General features: G+C 34.3%; 2 protein-coding genes across 5 annotated transcripts in view; one reads left to right on the top strand and one right to left on the bottom strand.

Annotated features, from left to right (window-relative positions):
- The window catches only part of IMMP2L (inner mitochondrial membrane peptidase subunit 2), a 407,189-nt gene that overhangs the window by 163,689 nt on the left and 230,526 nt on the right, over positions 1-12,974 (top strand). The window contains exons 4-5 of one of the 4 annotated variants that reach the window (XR_010027616.1): positions 4,874-4,989; positions 5,395-5,537. The exons of the other annotated variants lie outside the window; for them this stretch is intronic. The gene's annotated coding sequence lies outside the window, so the exon portion shown is untranslated. Of the gene's footprint in view, positions 1-4,873; positions 4,990-5,394; positions 5,538-12,974 lie in introns of those variants that run through there. 4 annotated transcript variants of the gene reach the window in all.
- Positions 1,103-12,974, bottom strand: part of LRRN3 (leucine rich repeat neuronal 3) — a 31,804-nt gene continuing 19,932 nt past the window's right edge. Inside the window, exon 2 of the mRNA XM_063155260.1 lies at positions 1,103-4,068. Within this exon, the coding sequence (XP_063011330.1) occupies positions 1,594-3,720 (2,127 nt within the window). The 5' untranslated portion in view covers positions 3,721-4,068 and the 3' untranslated portion in view covers positions 1,103-1,593. The remainder of the gene's footprint in view (positions 4,069-12,974) is intronic.

The following is a 12,974-nucleotide window of genomic DNA, read 5'->3' as shown; positions in this document are numbered from 1 at the left end:
TTCTTTTAATGCATTAATGCATTAAAGCATTTTAATGCATTCCTGAGAGAAAACTATGAAATAAATGGAAACAAAAGTGTGTAGCAATACTTTTCTGTTTCTGAGGAAATCAAATATAATTCTTTATCAATTTGTTCCTCCATTAAAGAAAGTAAACATCCCAATTAATGAAATACATGAAAATTTTAGCCCTATGCCTTGTGTAGAAAAAACCAGCATTTTTATAAATGAGATTATGAAAAAGCATAATTCAACACAACTGAGTTATTTCTATGACTTTTAAGAGATTTTACTTGGCTGAAAAAACTGCTGTTACTTTTTTTTTTTGCATGTTTGTGCAAAAATGCAAGGTAATATGCATTATGCTATTAAATCTACAAGGTGGATTTATTACTTCCTAGGGACTTCAGGCCTATGCAGGATATCTGTAGAAGGAATAGCTGTCCATTTTTATATACAGCTGCACAAGAATTCCACTGCTCATCTGTTGCTTGTATGGGGATTTTGTCATAAAGAATGTCTTTGGTCATGGAAAATGGCTAATACCATGGAGAAGTTTTTGTGAAGAGATCAAAGATGTTATGTTCATCTGATGGTGGTTCACAGTACTACCATGGAAAGCACTGCCATGTATTCTAGAAGAGATTACTTTTGTCTAGTAATAAAATTATGTAATACAGATATAATGAAATAAAGATCTGCAGGCTCACATGTTGCTAAGAGAACAGAAGTATTTCACACAGATACATAAAAGTGTATAAAATAAAAGGATCAAAGAACTATTAATTAAGCAATATCCATGCTGAAATCTAATTCAACTGGGTTTAAGTGGCCTCATCTCCAACACCTCTTTTGGCTTTATAATGCTCTTAGAGTAAATAAAATTTGGTAAAAAACTATCACTAAACTTACATTTCTGTTAGAAACATTGCACAGCCTAAAATCAGCAAAAATATCGTTTGTGCTCAGATTAGCATTTTCAGGAGAGAGGAGAATATGTAAAGAGATATTTTATCAGACTTTGGATTGTGTTTGTTATTGTCAGACAAGAACTCCCAGAAAGGTGAGGTGTTTTCTTTAGAAACAAACAAGACAAAAAGTATTTTGATTTTAATCAAAAATGTATTTTCTCATTAAAAAAAATTCACATACTCACTGTGTCTACTCTACAGAATTTGTCCATTTCATTACACCATATGTCAATCCTAGTATATCTGTTCACTGCAAAAACTCGTGGCTATTTTGTGTAATACAGCACAGGAGGAGGTATTGCTCAGTTCCACTACTTTTATATAATAATTTAAAAAAAATACAGAAAATGTTCTTGGCTACTTCCACTGTATTCCAGACTTAAAAGTCCCATGAAAGTTCTAGAATATGAAGTTAATTTTATTTGGTTGGTAGAATACCCTTAGAAGCCAGTTAATTAAAATTCTTCTCTCATACTGAATCATATATATTCCATTTGTTGGCAGCAACAAAGTCCAGCCATCTAGTTCCTAAGAGAAATATGTTTTTCTTGTTGCCTTTTTATTCAGCACAAATACAGTCATGTGCTTTTTATTTCAGAAAGTAAGTGATATACTGACATATTTATGACATATTTGTTGGTACACCTATTACAGTTGCTTTTACTTCCATTGCTGTGCTTTTTTCTTTGCCCATGTCCCAAAGAGCGATTAGAGGAGGATAAAGCTCATTGAGTGAAAAGGATTGTTTCTTCAGGTAATTCCTTAGATAGCTGTGTCCAATGCCATAGTTCATATCTTGAGAGATGCAGCTGTAGAGATATATCACAGATATGATTCCCAAAAGAGCACCAAGGCTGGCAAGGAATCCTATAATGTTGTTCTTTTCATAGCCTTTCACTTCCAAGTCCAGTCCTTTTGTGGTTACATTGACACATTGTTTCTTATTCTGAGAATAGATAGTGGGAATGTCTATACAAATTTTGTATTCAGTTGATGGATTTAGATGTGTAAGATTATATACCTTTATATCAGACGGTATTCGAGCACTCTGTGCAGCCCGGGAGTCTTCAGCTTTCGGAAAGGCTGTCCATCTGACACTGGACTTCAGAATTTTAGAATTTGCTGTCCACGAAACCAAAACAGAATTAGATTTTATGTCTTTTACTTTAATATTTACAGATCCATTGTGTTCCTGAGGGAAAGAGCCGTCCACTTTAATCATGACTGACTTTAGGTCTGCCCCAACTAAATTTGATGCTATACATGTGTACAAGCCACTTTCTCTTTGTGTTACATCACTTATGTCTAGTGTTCCTTCAGAATGAATGTAGTATTTATCAGAGATAGTATTAGGCAAAAGTTTGTGTCCTGATGGTGTTATCCAGTAGATTTCAGGCTCTGGTTCTGCTGTTGCTCTGCAATGCAAAGAAATATGGCTGCCAGCTTTTAAATCCAATGTAGATGGAAAACTTTCAGGAGCTATCAGAGGAAGACAGATTTCCATCATTTCCCGAAAGTGTACCTGTCTCACATTCTGACCTTGGAATTCAGGAGGGTCTACACAAAACAGGGACTCCGGCTCCATGAACCGAATGTTTGTTTTGTTCATGTTAATCCAGCGGATGACGCAGTCACACCTGATGGGATTGCTGTGGATGCTGACTTCCTTGAGGTTCGGCAGGGATTCCACCGTACTGCGGTACAGCGCGCTCAGCGCGTTGCTGTTGAGCATCAGCGACTCCAGCTTGGGAAGTCTGTAGAATGCATTGGGGTGAATGTATGATAATCTGGGGTTATTGGTTGCTTCTATTTTTCTTAAATCTGGCAAATTGTCAACAGCAAGACTATCTATAGAAATCAGTTCAGGCATGTTATTAATTCCTAACTCTTTTAGATGCAGCATATTGCTAAAATCTCCTCGTCGAATTCTGTTAATGGGATTCTTATTTAGATCCAGAAATTTGAGATTTGTAGCCTTTTGAAGAGCGATGTGGGGCACTCTAACAAATCTGTTGTCATAAAAGGAAATGCTTTCTAAGTTGTCAAGGCCAGCCAAAGCATTATCTGGTATTTCAGTGAGATTTATACCTGCTAAAACTAGGCTGCGCAGATTGCTAAGAGGCTTGAAGTTCATGTCTTCAATTCTGATTATTGGATTTTCTCCAATCATGAGAATTTCAAGATTAGGAGTAGCTTCAAACCACTTTCTGTTGATCACTTGCAGACCATTTGAATTGAGATGAAGTCTGAGAAGATTATTGAGGCCTATGAAAGCTCCTGGTGCAATCACAGAAAGCAGATTATGATTAATATAAAGCTCTTGTAAATTGTTGAGTCCAGAGAGACATTCTTCAGGCAGCTCAGTAAGTTTGTTTTCTTCAAGGTACATTGACAGTAACTGTGGTATCTTTCTAAGATTAATACTGGTCACTGAGGATAAATTGTTCTGAGATAAATCTAGACCAGTTAAATTCACTGGGAAGTCTACTGAGTGTTCAATTTTTGCAATATTATTAGTTTGTAGAAGTAGAACTTGTGTGTCAGCAGGCAGTGTGGCTGGAAAATGAAAAAGGCCTAAATCATTACAGTCCACTGTTGGAGCTTCCATGTAGACAGACCTGGGGGTGAACCATGGTCTGATTTCACATATACATGACTCCGGGCAGTCTGCTTTTTTTCCTACGGCTTGTAGTAGAGCAGTGGTAACTAGACCAAGCAGTAAATTAATTTTGAGTTGCAGGTCCTTCATCTTAGCCCAAATGTTCAGGAAAGTAACAGACCCTTTAGTATTCCACAATTATAGTCCTAGAATTCAGTATGACTGGTCAATTAATACAGCACAATCTTGCATTTATCAAATGATGATCATGAAGGACTTCCTTCCTGAGGATGTGATAAATTTGTAGCCAACTTGTCCGGTACTAAGAAGCATTTTGTAGAAATGAAGGTCACTTTGTCCTTGATGACGAAAAATTGATGAGCTTTGTGAAGATGAAGTATGTATAGATGGTCATAGGAGATGAAACAATTCATTTATTTAGTAGTATTAACTTCAAATCCCATGACTGATTAGTGTTTGCAGGAACGACAAGATGACCTAAAATACAAGAAGAGGAAATAATTAGTATAAGAAGCTATAAAGTTATAAATTAATTTAGCCATCTTTTGCTCTCTACTGTTAATTATTGCAAGTAAGAAAGGAAAATGATTGTGGTGTCTGGAGTATTATAGTGGTATCCAGATAGCATAAATTAAGTTAATATAGTAATATGTCTTTAGACTTTTAGCTTGTCATACATCCAGGGGAGTATTGTTCTACAGAAAGATGAAGATCCACAGAGTATAAAGTAAAATATATCAGTGAGATTTTTCTACATATTTTATCCTCCTTTAAAATATTTTCTTTTGTCTTTCAGTTATCTCTAGAAGCAGACTAATTTCTGTTGGCTTTGAAAATGTAAACACTGAGAAAAATCCTACAGAGCATGAATACTTAACTTTTTTTACATAAAGTTTGTAACTATAAAGAATGTAATTTATCTATAATGAAAGGGAAATGGAATGGTTGGATTAATGCACATTCCTAATGAGATTCTTAGGCAAGCCTGTGAGATATTTATACAGAAATATGTGAAACTGAAAATCCACAGGTTTTATAATTCTTAATACTTTTTGTAGCTGCTGTCTAGAAAGAAAACTTTTTTTCTTTTCTTAAAGTGTTATTTAGAAGGAAATACGTACCCTATATTAAATAGCTTTTCATCTTGGCAAATTCAGGGTAATCACTGACTTTCTTATTTTGACTTCAATAGCCTCAATTGCAAGGAGTATTAGCAAAAAAGTGTCTTCAGAGTGATAAGGGAACAAAAAATTACACTAGCAATTGCTTCTTTTCCCTGTAGTTCTGCAAGAATCTGAAGTCTGTAGACTGCCTTCAAGTCCCAAATTGCAGTAAGGACTGAAACCTTGTAGCATCAATGCCACTTGTGGCATCAGTTGTGTGCTTTCCAGATTTTTGGTATGTACTTTCTTTTTTTAGAGTAAAATAAATTTGACTTTGAGTGTACATTTTGTTCCAACACATGTAATACAAAAGCTTCTGTATTTTCTTATATAAAGTAGTACACATTCAAGAGCTTCTTTGTTTTCTTATATAAAGTAGTACATATTCACTGCTTAATTTACTTCAGAATATAGACTTTACACTTCACCCAGGCTTTGTTTCTGAAGACTGCTGTGCTATACACATTTATGCCCTTTCTCCCCCTGCCTTTAGTGCTAAAATTCCCATTGACATTGTTTACAAACCTTAAGATCAATGCTTAATTGACATTGATAAATAACTTTGAAGGGGTTGCTGGTATAGATAGGCACAATTGCAGAAGTTAGGTGTCAAGCATTTGGATTTATGTGTCCTTTCCAGGCCCAGGAGGATTTGGCACAGTGACCACCCAGGCATTCCATAGCAGTGTAGAAGAATGGTGTTGGACTGTGTAAAGTAATATGAGCATTGGGACAATTTGAAGTACATTTGGCAAGTCTTTGAGGCGGTTCTTTGTGTTATGTGCATTTAAGGACATTTAATATTTTATTTCAACATGTAAGTTTATTAATAGAGTGAACAGACAATGTGTGAGATAAACATACAGAAAACATTCTGCTGTTTTGAGGATCAATAGTATGTTTTTATGCACATTGCCCAGTTTATACTAAAATACTAAGACATACTGACTGAAATAGTAAAAATATAATCTGCTCCTTTCTTTCGAGAAATGAGATGAACTTAAGGCTTGCAGAAAAATAAAGGTTTGTGTTGAGAAGTTAATGCCTGCAACTTGCTCTTAATTTTGCCACAGGGAGGCAAGGCAATACCCCTAAGTGGACTACTGTCACATTTACTAAAGATCTTAGTAGAAATCCTTCTATGCCAAATGCACAGATGTAATTTCCTGTGTAAGGGGAAAAGAGGATGGCCACGTGGTGGAGAATCTTCTGGTTATGTTCTTCATACATACTCTTGAAGCACATTTTGTGCTGACTATTGTATTTTCAATTGGATTGTGTATGAAAAATGTATTTCTGGCATGAAAAATACAAAATGTATGTTTCAAAAAATTAAAAGATCATTGAAAATCTTACCTGAATTGTAAATTAATTGAGATTCAACAGACTACTACTGCAAATGTCTTATCTCAGCCTTTTGATCCCACTGTGATTCTCAGGGACTTCTGCTCAGTAGAGATACTTGTGAAAGAAATCTGGGGAAGCATAACCATGCAGCTGACCTGATTTTCTGTCCCTCCCTGAAAATTTGCTATTGGCCACTGTGAGACATAAAATAAGGACCAAGATGAAGTTTTCATGTGTGTCCCAGACACCTGAAAGGCTGTACCATTTAAAGTACATAAACTACATTTTCGTATACTTTTGAGCCAACATGCTCCTGTATTTGCATTTATACTCCTGAATTTAAATTCTAGTTTCTTTGGGATTCTCAAACCAAAAGTAAGGGCATCAGTGGATATTTCCATGTCATATATATCAGATAGGTTTTCTGCAAAAGGGAGCAGAAAAAAGAAGAGCTGAGGTCTAGGTTGAAATTCTGCTTCGTTATGATTTAATCTGATGTCCTTTCTCTTTCTGGTGAATGCTTTAGCTAATAAGTCACCAGCTCAAGCTCACATGGTGTTCTAGCATAAATCATTCTTATTTCTTTGGTTAAAGTGCTTCTGTCTTGTGTAAAATATTCACTGAAGTTGAGTGGCTTGAATAACAGATTGTAGAATAATTTTGACTCTTCCAGCCTGCAGCCATCATTCCAAAATACACTGTTTCAATGGAGAAAGATTTTTTTATTTAAATAGTAGCATATCTATATAAAAAACAGATTTGTTTTTAACTGTCATTCAAGGTGTGGTATAAAATAATGTTTCTAATAGAATGGGCACCACCCACGGTGGCTTATGACATCATACAATCATAGAATAGGATGTGCCCAGTTGGAAGGGACCCATAAGGATCACCTGCTTCTGGCAGGACAGCCTGAAACTAAATCCTATGACAGTAGTACTCTTCACATGACAGAGTACATAAAAAAGTGATACATTGCAACAGCAAAAATTGTATATAATGCTTGGAGTGGCAAAATCTTTTTTTTTGTTTATAGCAATATTATATTGTGACTCCAATATACATCTTGACTAAGAATTTAAGAAAAAATGGATTGCTGGTGTAAGTTCTCCTGTCCCACTTGAAGTGATCAAAGCCCAGAATCAAGTTAAGCAGTATAACTGCTTAACTGGTTGCAGTGATTGTGTGAGTGTGTCTGTATGTATGTAACTAATTTCCAACCTAGAGATGCCTTCAAATCATTTTTGAGTGAAAAGTGAGCAGTCATTCACTGTAACAAAATAACCTCATGTAAATTGCACTCAGCAGCACAAAAACTGTATCTGAAGTTCAGTTTCCTTGAAGAATGTGGTGTTACAGAGATAAGTGTTTGTATTGGGAAAAAAAGAATTTAACTTCATGTTACTTTCAACTTCTGGAACGCATTGATTCCTTTTCTTCATTAATGTACTAGTAATAGTAAATACTGAATAAAATTGAATGTAAGTGCTCTTATTAGCAGTGATTTTCAGAGTTTTTTTTAATGTGTTCTGGTGCTTTAAAGCTGAGTGCTTAGTACCATCTAGAGTTTTATGTGAAATTTTAGTAATTTGAATGTCTAGTTTTGAAGGTTCTATTATAAGAAGGGCACAGAGAACCTGAAAGTTATTTGTTCTGTTTCTTTGAGTAGTGTTTAAAGTAACTGAGGTTTACACATAAAAGTTTCTGTGCCAAGAATTCATTTTCTTCCTTACTTTAAAAAAGAAGCTTTTTCAAATAATGCAAGTATGTCAGCAATACCTCTTTGTTAGTGGATTTTGGTGACTTCCCAAGATTATGGATGTGATGTTCTAAGCAATTCTTAAAACCTGTACTATTCTTAGGACTTTCTCAGAGTAGAGAACCTTGTACAGGTAAGGCCCCAGAGCAGATTACCACCAGTAAGCTGAGGTGCAGGACAGATGTTTCCACACAAGCAGCAAGAACTGTGCATCATAGTTTTGGAATCTTTGATGTAGTTCTTTACCCAGCTGCACTTATAGATCTTTGTGGGTACTCTGATTGTACTTGTATTTCCACATCCAGATGAAATAGTATGGTTTGCTTCCTAATGTCTGCAAATAAAAAGGCTAAATATTTTATATCTAACAAATTAGTATTCCTTATTAGTGCTTCAGGACTTTTGTTATTGTTTTGTGCACTAGAATTTATGTACTAGATGCTTATGCTTAAATCCTTGTGAACAGATTATCTGTTTTATTCTGGAGGTCAATCCCTGTTGCTGCCCCTACTTGGTGTCTTACTAAACACGGTGTGTCTCTTCCTTTTAAGGTATTATCTCTTGCTTTTAGAAAAATGTACCCTGATGTGTGTGACTTTTTGCAGCCTAATTATTTCTTGTGGAAACAATGATTGTTATATCTTAATTAGGTTTCTCTGATTTACCACTATTGACAGCTGGAGACATGATTTACAAGAGGGTATCACCGTCATTTGAGCTGGAAAAGACATTCCGTGAATGAATAAACTGAGCAACATTTGTCATCACTGGAGCAACAGACAGCTAAGAACCAAGTCAGAGTGGGCAGAAAGGAAAAGAAACACGTCAGATTTTGGCAATCATTCTTTTCCACTTCAGCAGTTAGAGAGACAGCGATAAAACCTAAAAATGCAGCAGTTACAGTGCAATGTGCCCTGCTGGCAATAAGGCAAACAGTGCACTTCACAAGGACCAATTTAGGGGTGGCAAGCATTTTGAAAACACAGCTGTTCATACAAAGCTACCTTTCAAACACATCAACTCAGAGAGCACTTCTCAGTTCTTGTCATTATAACCACTTTGAGCAGTTCCATGGACAGAAATCTGGAAATGTCACTAACCAAAATTGGGTGTGAGACATTCCAAAACTTACTTGGTTTTAGTTATGGCACACAGAGGTTTTTTGGGTTTCTAAATGTTGGTTATTAATATATATATAGACTGGAGTTTGAACATTTAATATCTTTCTATTTATAGAGTTTTTTTTCCTTGTTTGTTTTGTGGCCAAAACAAACAAAAAATGCTTCCTTGGGGATTTTCTTATTACACTACAATTAATAAAAAGATGCAACATCTTATGTATTTGACATATTTCATTAAGGCACAAAAAGTTAGTATTGTAGGTATAATAGACTTTCAAACAGAATTGGTTTTGACATAATATTTATAGAAGTAAGCTATAATAACTGATCTGAGAGGATTCCTGAAAATTATATAGGCAGTGTAAAAATGGAATGCATTTCTGCTAGCCTATGCAGACTTGCTTTCATTCCACTCTCTGGAGCACACTCTGGTGTTTCGTTCTGTTTCTCTTTACAGAAGAGAATATGCTCACTGTAATATGCTCTTAATATTTTATATTCCTACGTGTAGCTAAGATATAGCCTCACATTGAAAGACAAATGAGGATTTTCTAGAAATTTTGTGTTTCTGAGATGTTCTTGAGAGTGTCAAATGTCTTAAGTTGAAAATCTCTAAAGTGAGTACCTGAAATATCTGGACATTTGTGAAAAATTTGGATAGGGCTCTGCTGGGACCTTGACTAGTTTTAGAAATTCTCTTTACTTTTTTCCTAATGTTTGATTTTTAGAATTTCTGACTGGACCTGAATAGCATTACATGCAAGATGTAAAAGAAATGGTAAAGCTGGTATTCAACCCTAGAAGCAACTGGAACTATCTGAATAACTATTTCAGCATGTGTATTTTTATTTATTTTGTGAACTTGTTACAACTCCTTTTAATTTTTCTCCTTAAGTGGATTAAATTTGCTTGAGGAAAAGCCACAATCTTGGAATGTTTAATATGCCTGTAAAACAGGACACGTTCTCATACCTTAGACCATTGCAAGAATGACAAGATTTTATAAATAAGGAAATTTTTTTTATATCAATGAACATTTTGTGATTTGAGGTGACTTTAATCCACAAATACAGATAGGATCAGAAAAACATTATGATCAGCTACATTTACATGAGCTTTAACCTTTGTCTCTCACTAATTGGCTTACTATTCTTTTGTTCTTGTTTACAGTCTCTTAGTGGAGTTTAGCAGATATAAGAGGAATTATCACTACACACAATTCATTCAGATCTTACTACAGTTCTCATTCCTGTATCAATCAAAAATTACATTCCAGTATTTTGAAAAATAATGCAATATATTGAATCTTACAGCTTAGAAAACACAGTATTCAAAGCAGATGTAATGAAAGCAAAAGGTTAAATGAAATCCAAAGGAATAGGTATATATATTAATTTATTGTATATGCCATTCTAGAATAACTTTTCAATGGATATAAATGAAATTTCACTAAAATATGTTCTAAAAAATGGAGGATAGAAAAATATTAGTATGTTTACTAGCCTGTTTTAAATGGAATTACCATCACTGACCATGGGATGGCAGACAGCTTTGGGAGTACCTGTGTGTGCAGTAAGATGTTTGTCAATCAAATTCAAAAAGCTTAATAGAAGTTGTATTTTTGTTACCATTATTAATATGGTGTCAGCACCATCACTGTACATTGGAGCTAAAGCAGTGGATCAGGACCATCACCTAGTGTGTTCACTTGCTGCTAAACATAACCCTGATCTTTACTCCATGGAGCTTAAAAATGAAATGCAAGATAAGGAACAACTGATAATAGAGATGGGTAAGAGAAAAAAGTCAGGGTGGCAATTTCTGAATATCCTTGGGTTTATTCTTCTCCTTTAGCAGTAGTCTACTAGTTTACTATCATGATCCTGCATTACTTTTCTAGTCTTTAATTTTAGATTTTCCTTCTATTGTTCTGTCTCTCATGTGCTTTTAACTTTTAATCATACACTACCTAGCCATTGAATACATCTCTCGTTTCCACAAATGTCACAGCAAAAGGTGATGAAAAGTTACTTTGATCTCACAAAGGAATTAATCATTTCAGTAATTACAGTTACCACCTATTTCTTTGCTTCTCTTAATTTAAAGAGCACAAAATAATTTTTTTTGGTGAGTGGAGGTTTTAGAAACTTGTATTTATATGACAAGAGAATGAATTTCAATGAGAGCCACACATTTCTTTACCATTTGTATTTTAACTTGTCATTTGTGATTTGAGGTGACTTTAATCTACAAATACAGTTAGGGTCAAAAAAACATTATGATCAGCTACACGTACATGAGATTTTTCATATGGCTTTACAAATGTTCTAATTTGTAATATGGCTTTAGAAATCCTCTTGCAATATATTCAATATTGTCCATTAAACTATGCATAATTTTATTTACTTGGATCAAGAAAAAACAACTAAAAAGAATCTGAACTGATTTTAATTTTATTTCTTCTTCCTCAATCAGATATTTCATGTATAATTCTGATGTTTTTATATAGAGATGTATCACATTGCAAGTATTACATATACATTTTCTAGTTGTCAGAGAAAACAGACTAAAATGTTACCAAAAACTTTTCAAAATACTTAGATCCTTGGTATCCTTGGTGTAGTTCTTAGCCTTCGACAGATTTCACTGTGTGACTTAATTATCATTGCCATTATTGAGCAATTATGTACAAAAATGATGGCTGTAACTTAGGAAAGTAATATGTTAGTTTAATTTAGATTTATTCGTACATGTTCAGCTTCTTTGACAGTTGTCATGTTAGCAGTGGAGAAGCACATATTGGCAGTTACCTAGGCACATAGTTGGCAAGAGAGCAGTCACGTTCTGGATGTGGGTGCATGTACCCAGCTACCAGATGCTTCTAGCAGATGGCCAGAACTAAAGATTTCAGACCAGTTTTGGCTTGATTTTCTAGAAAGCTACCATACAGATTCTGCAAGTCTGTAGTACATTTGACTAGTAAAAAAGCCTAGCCAAAATCCAGCAAAGCTACTGGCAAAATCTGCATGTGTTTTTCCTCTGGAGCTCTCAAAATGTAAATATTAAAAATGCCTGAACCATAGAAATAGGTGTTTTCAGATATCTATAATAAAGGCAGAAGCAGGTACTGGCTGTACTTAGCACATGATATTTTCCTAGGGAATTGATTTGTCTTTTTCTTTCTTTTTTTCCTTTTTTTATCAGGGGGAAAAAGGTCACTGTAATAAATTAGCATAACAATAAACATGGTAACTTTAGGAGTTATAATTTCTATTCTATTATTTGTCAATAACAGAAATTTAGGCTTGGAAGTCCTAAATTACTTTAAGTTGTCAGTCTTTACGGGCAGCCTCTGAATATTTAGTGAATTTACCTTTTAGTTTATTGGTAAATTTATGGTTTGTCTGGGACATAGTCACGTCAAGGGAAATGCTCTTATAATAATAATATTAAAAAATGTCCACTGTGCATTGTATTGAATATCAACTATAATAATCCAAAAATTTAAATGGGTTTAATGAATGTGCCTATATCAGCAACATTCTGCTACAATCACATCCAGTAATTGATGTATATTTAGAACATATTGCATGAATTTTGCTTTGAGATACATGATAGAAAAGCATTTATTGCTTATCATTATAGTAAACAAAAACTAAAAACCAAAAAATGGTTTATTTTTTAGCAGCCAGTAATGGATGAGAGATCTCTTATGTATATTCCTACCAAATTAGGCTGACTTGCTTTTTTATAATTGTGACTACATTTGGTGATTACTTTCATTCAGAGCCACCTGGTGAATGAGGTTCACAATATATTGTTCAATAAAAAATGATATTTTTGGATGCTTTTTGTAATTTATATAGTGCTTTTGTAATTTTTTTGTCATTTTCTTGTAATTTTTTTGTTTTTTTTTTTTTTGTTTTTTTTTTGAGGCAGTGTATAGAAATGGATTGCTAAGAAATAATACTTCAGGATGCAAGAACTAACAAT

This window comes from Melospiza melodia, chromosome 4 (assembly GCF_035770615.1).
Source record: "Melospiza melodia melodia isolate bMelMel2 chromosome 4, bMelMel2.pri, whole genome shotgun sequence".
NCBI lineage: Eukaryota > Metazoa > Chordata > Aves > Passeriformes > Passerellidae > Melospiza > Melospiza melodia.
Note: the sequence above shows the minus strand (reverse complement) of the source record. Positions and strands in the feature narration are given on the sequence as shown.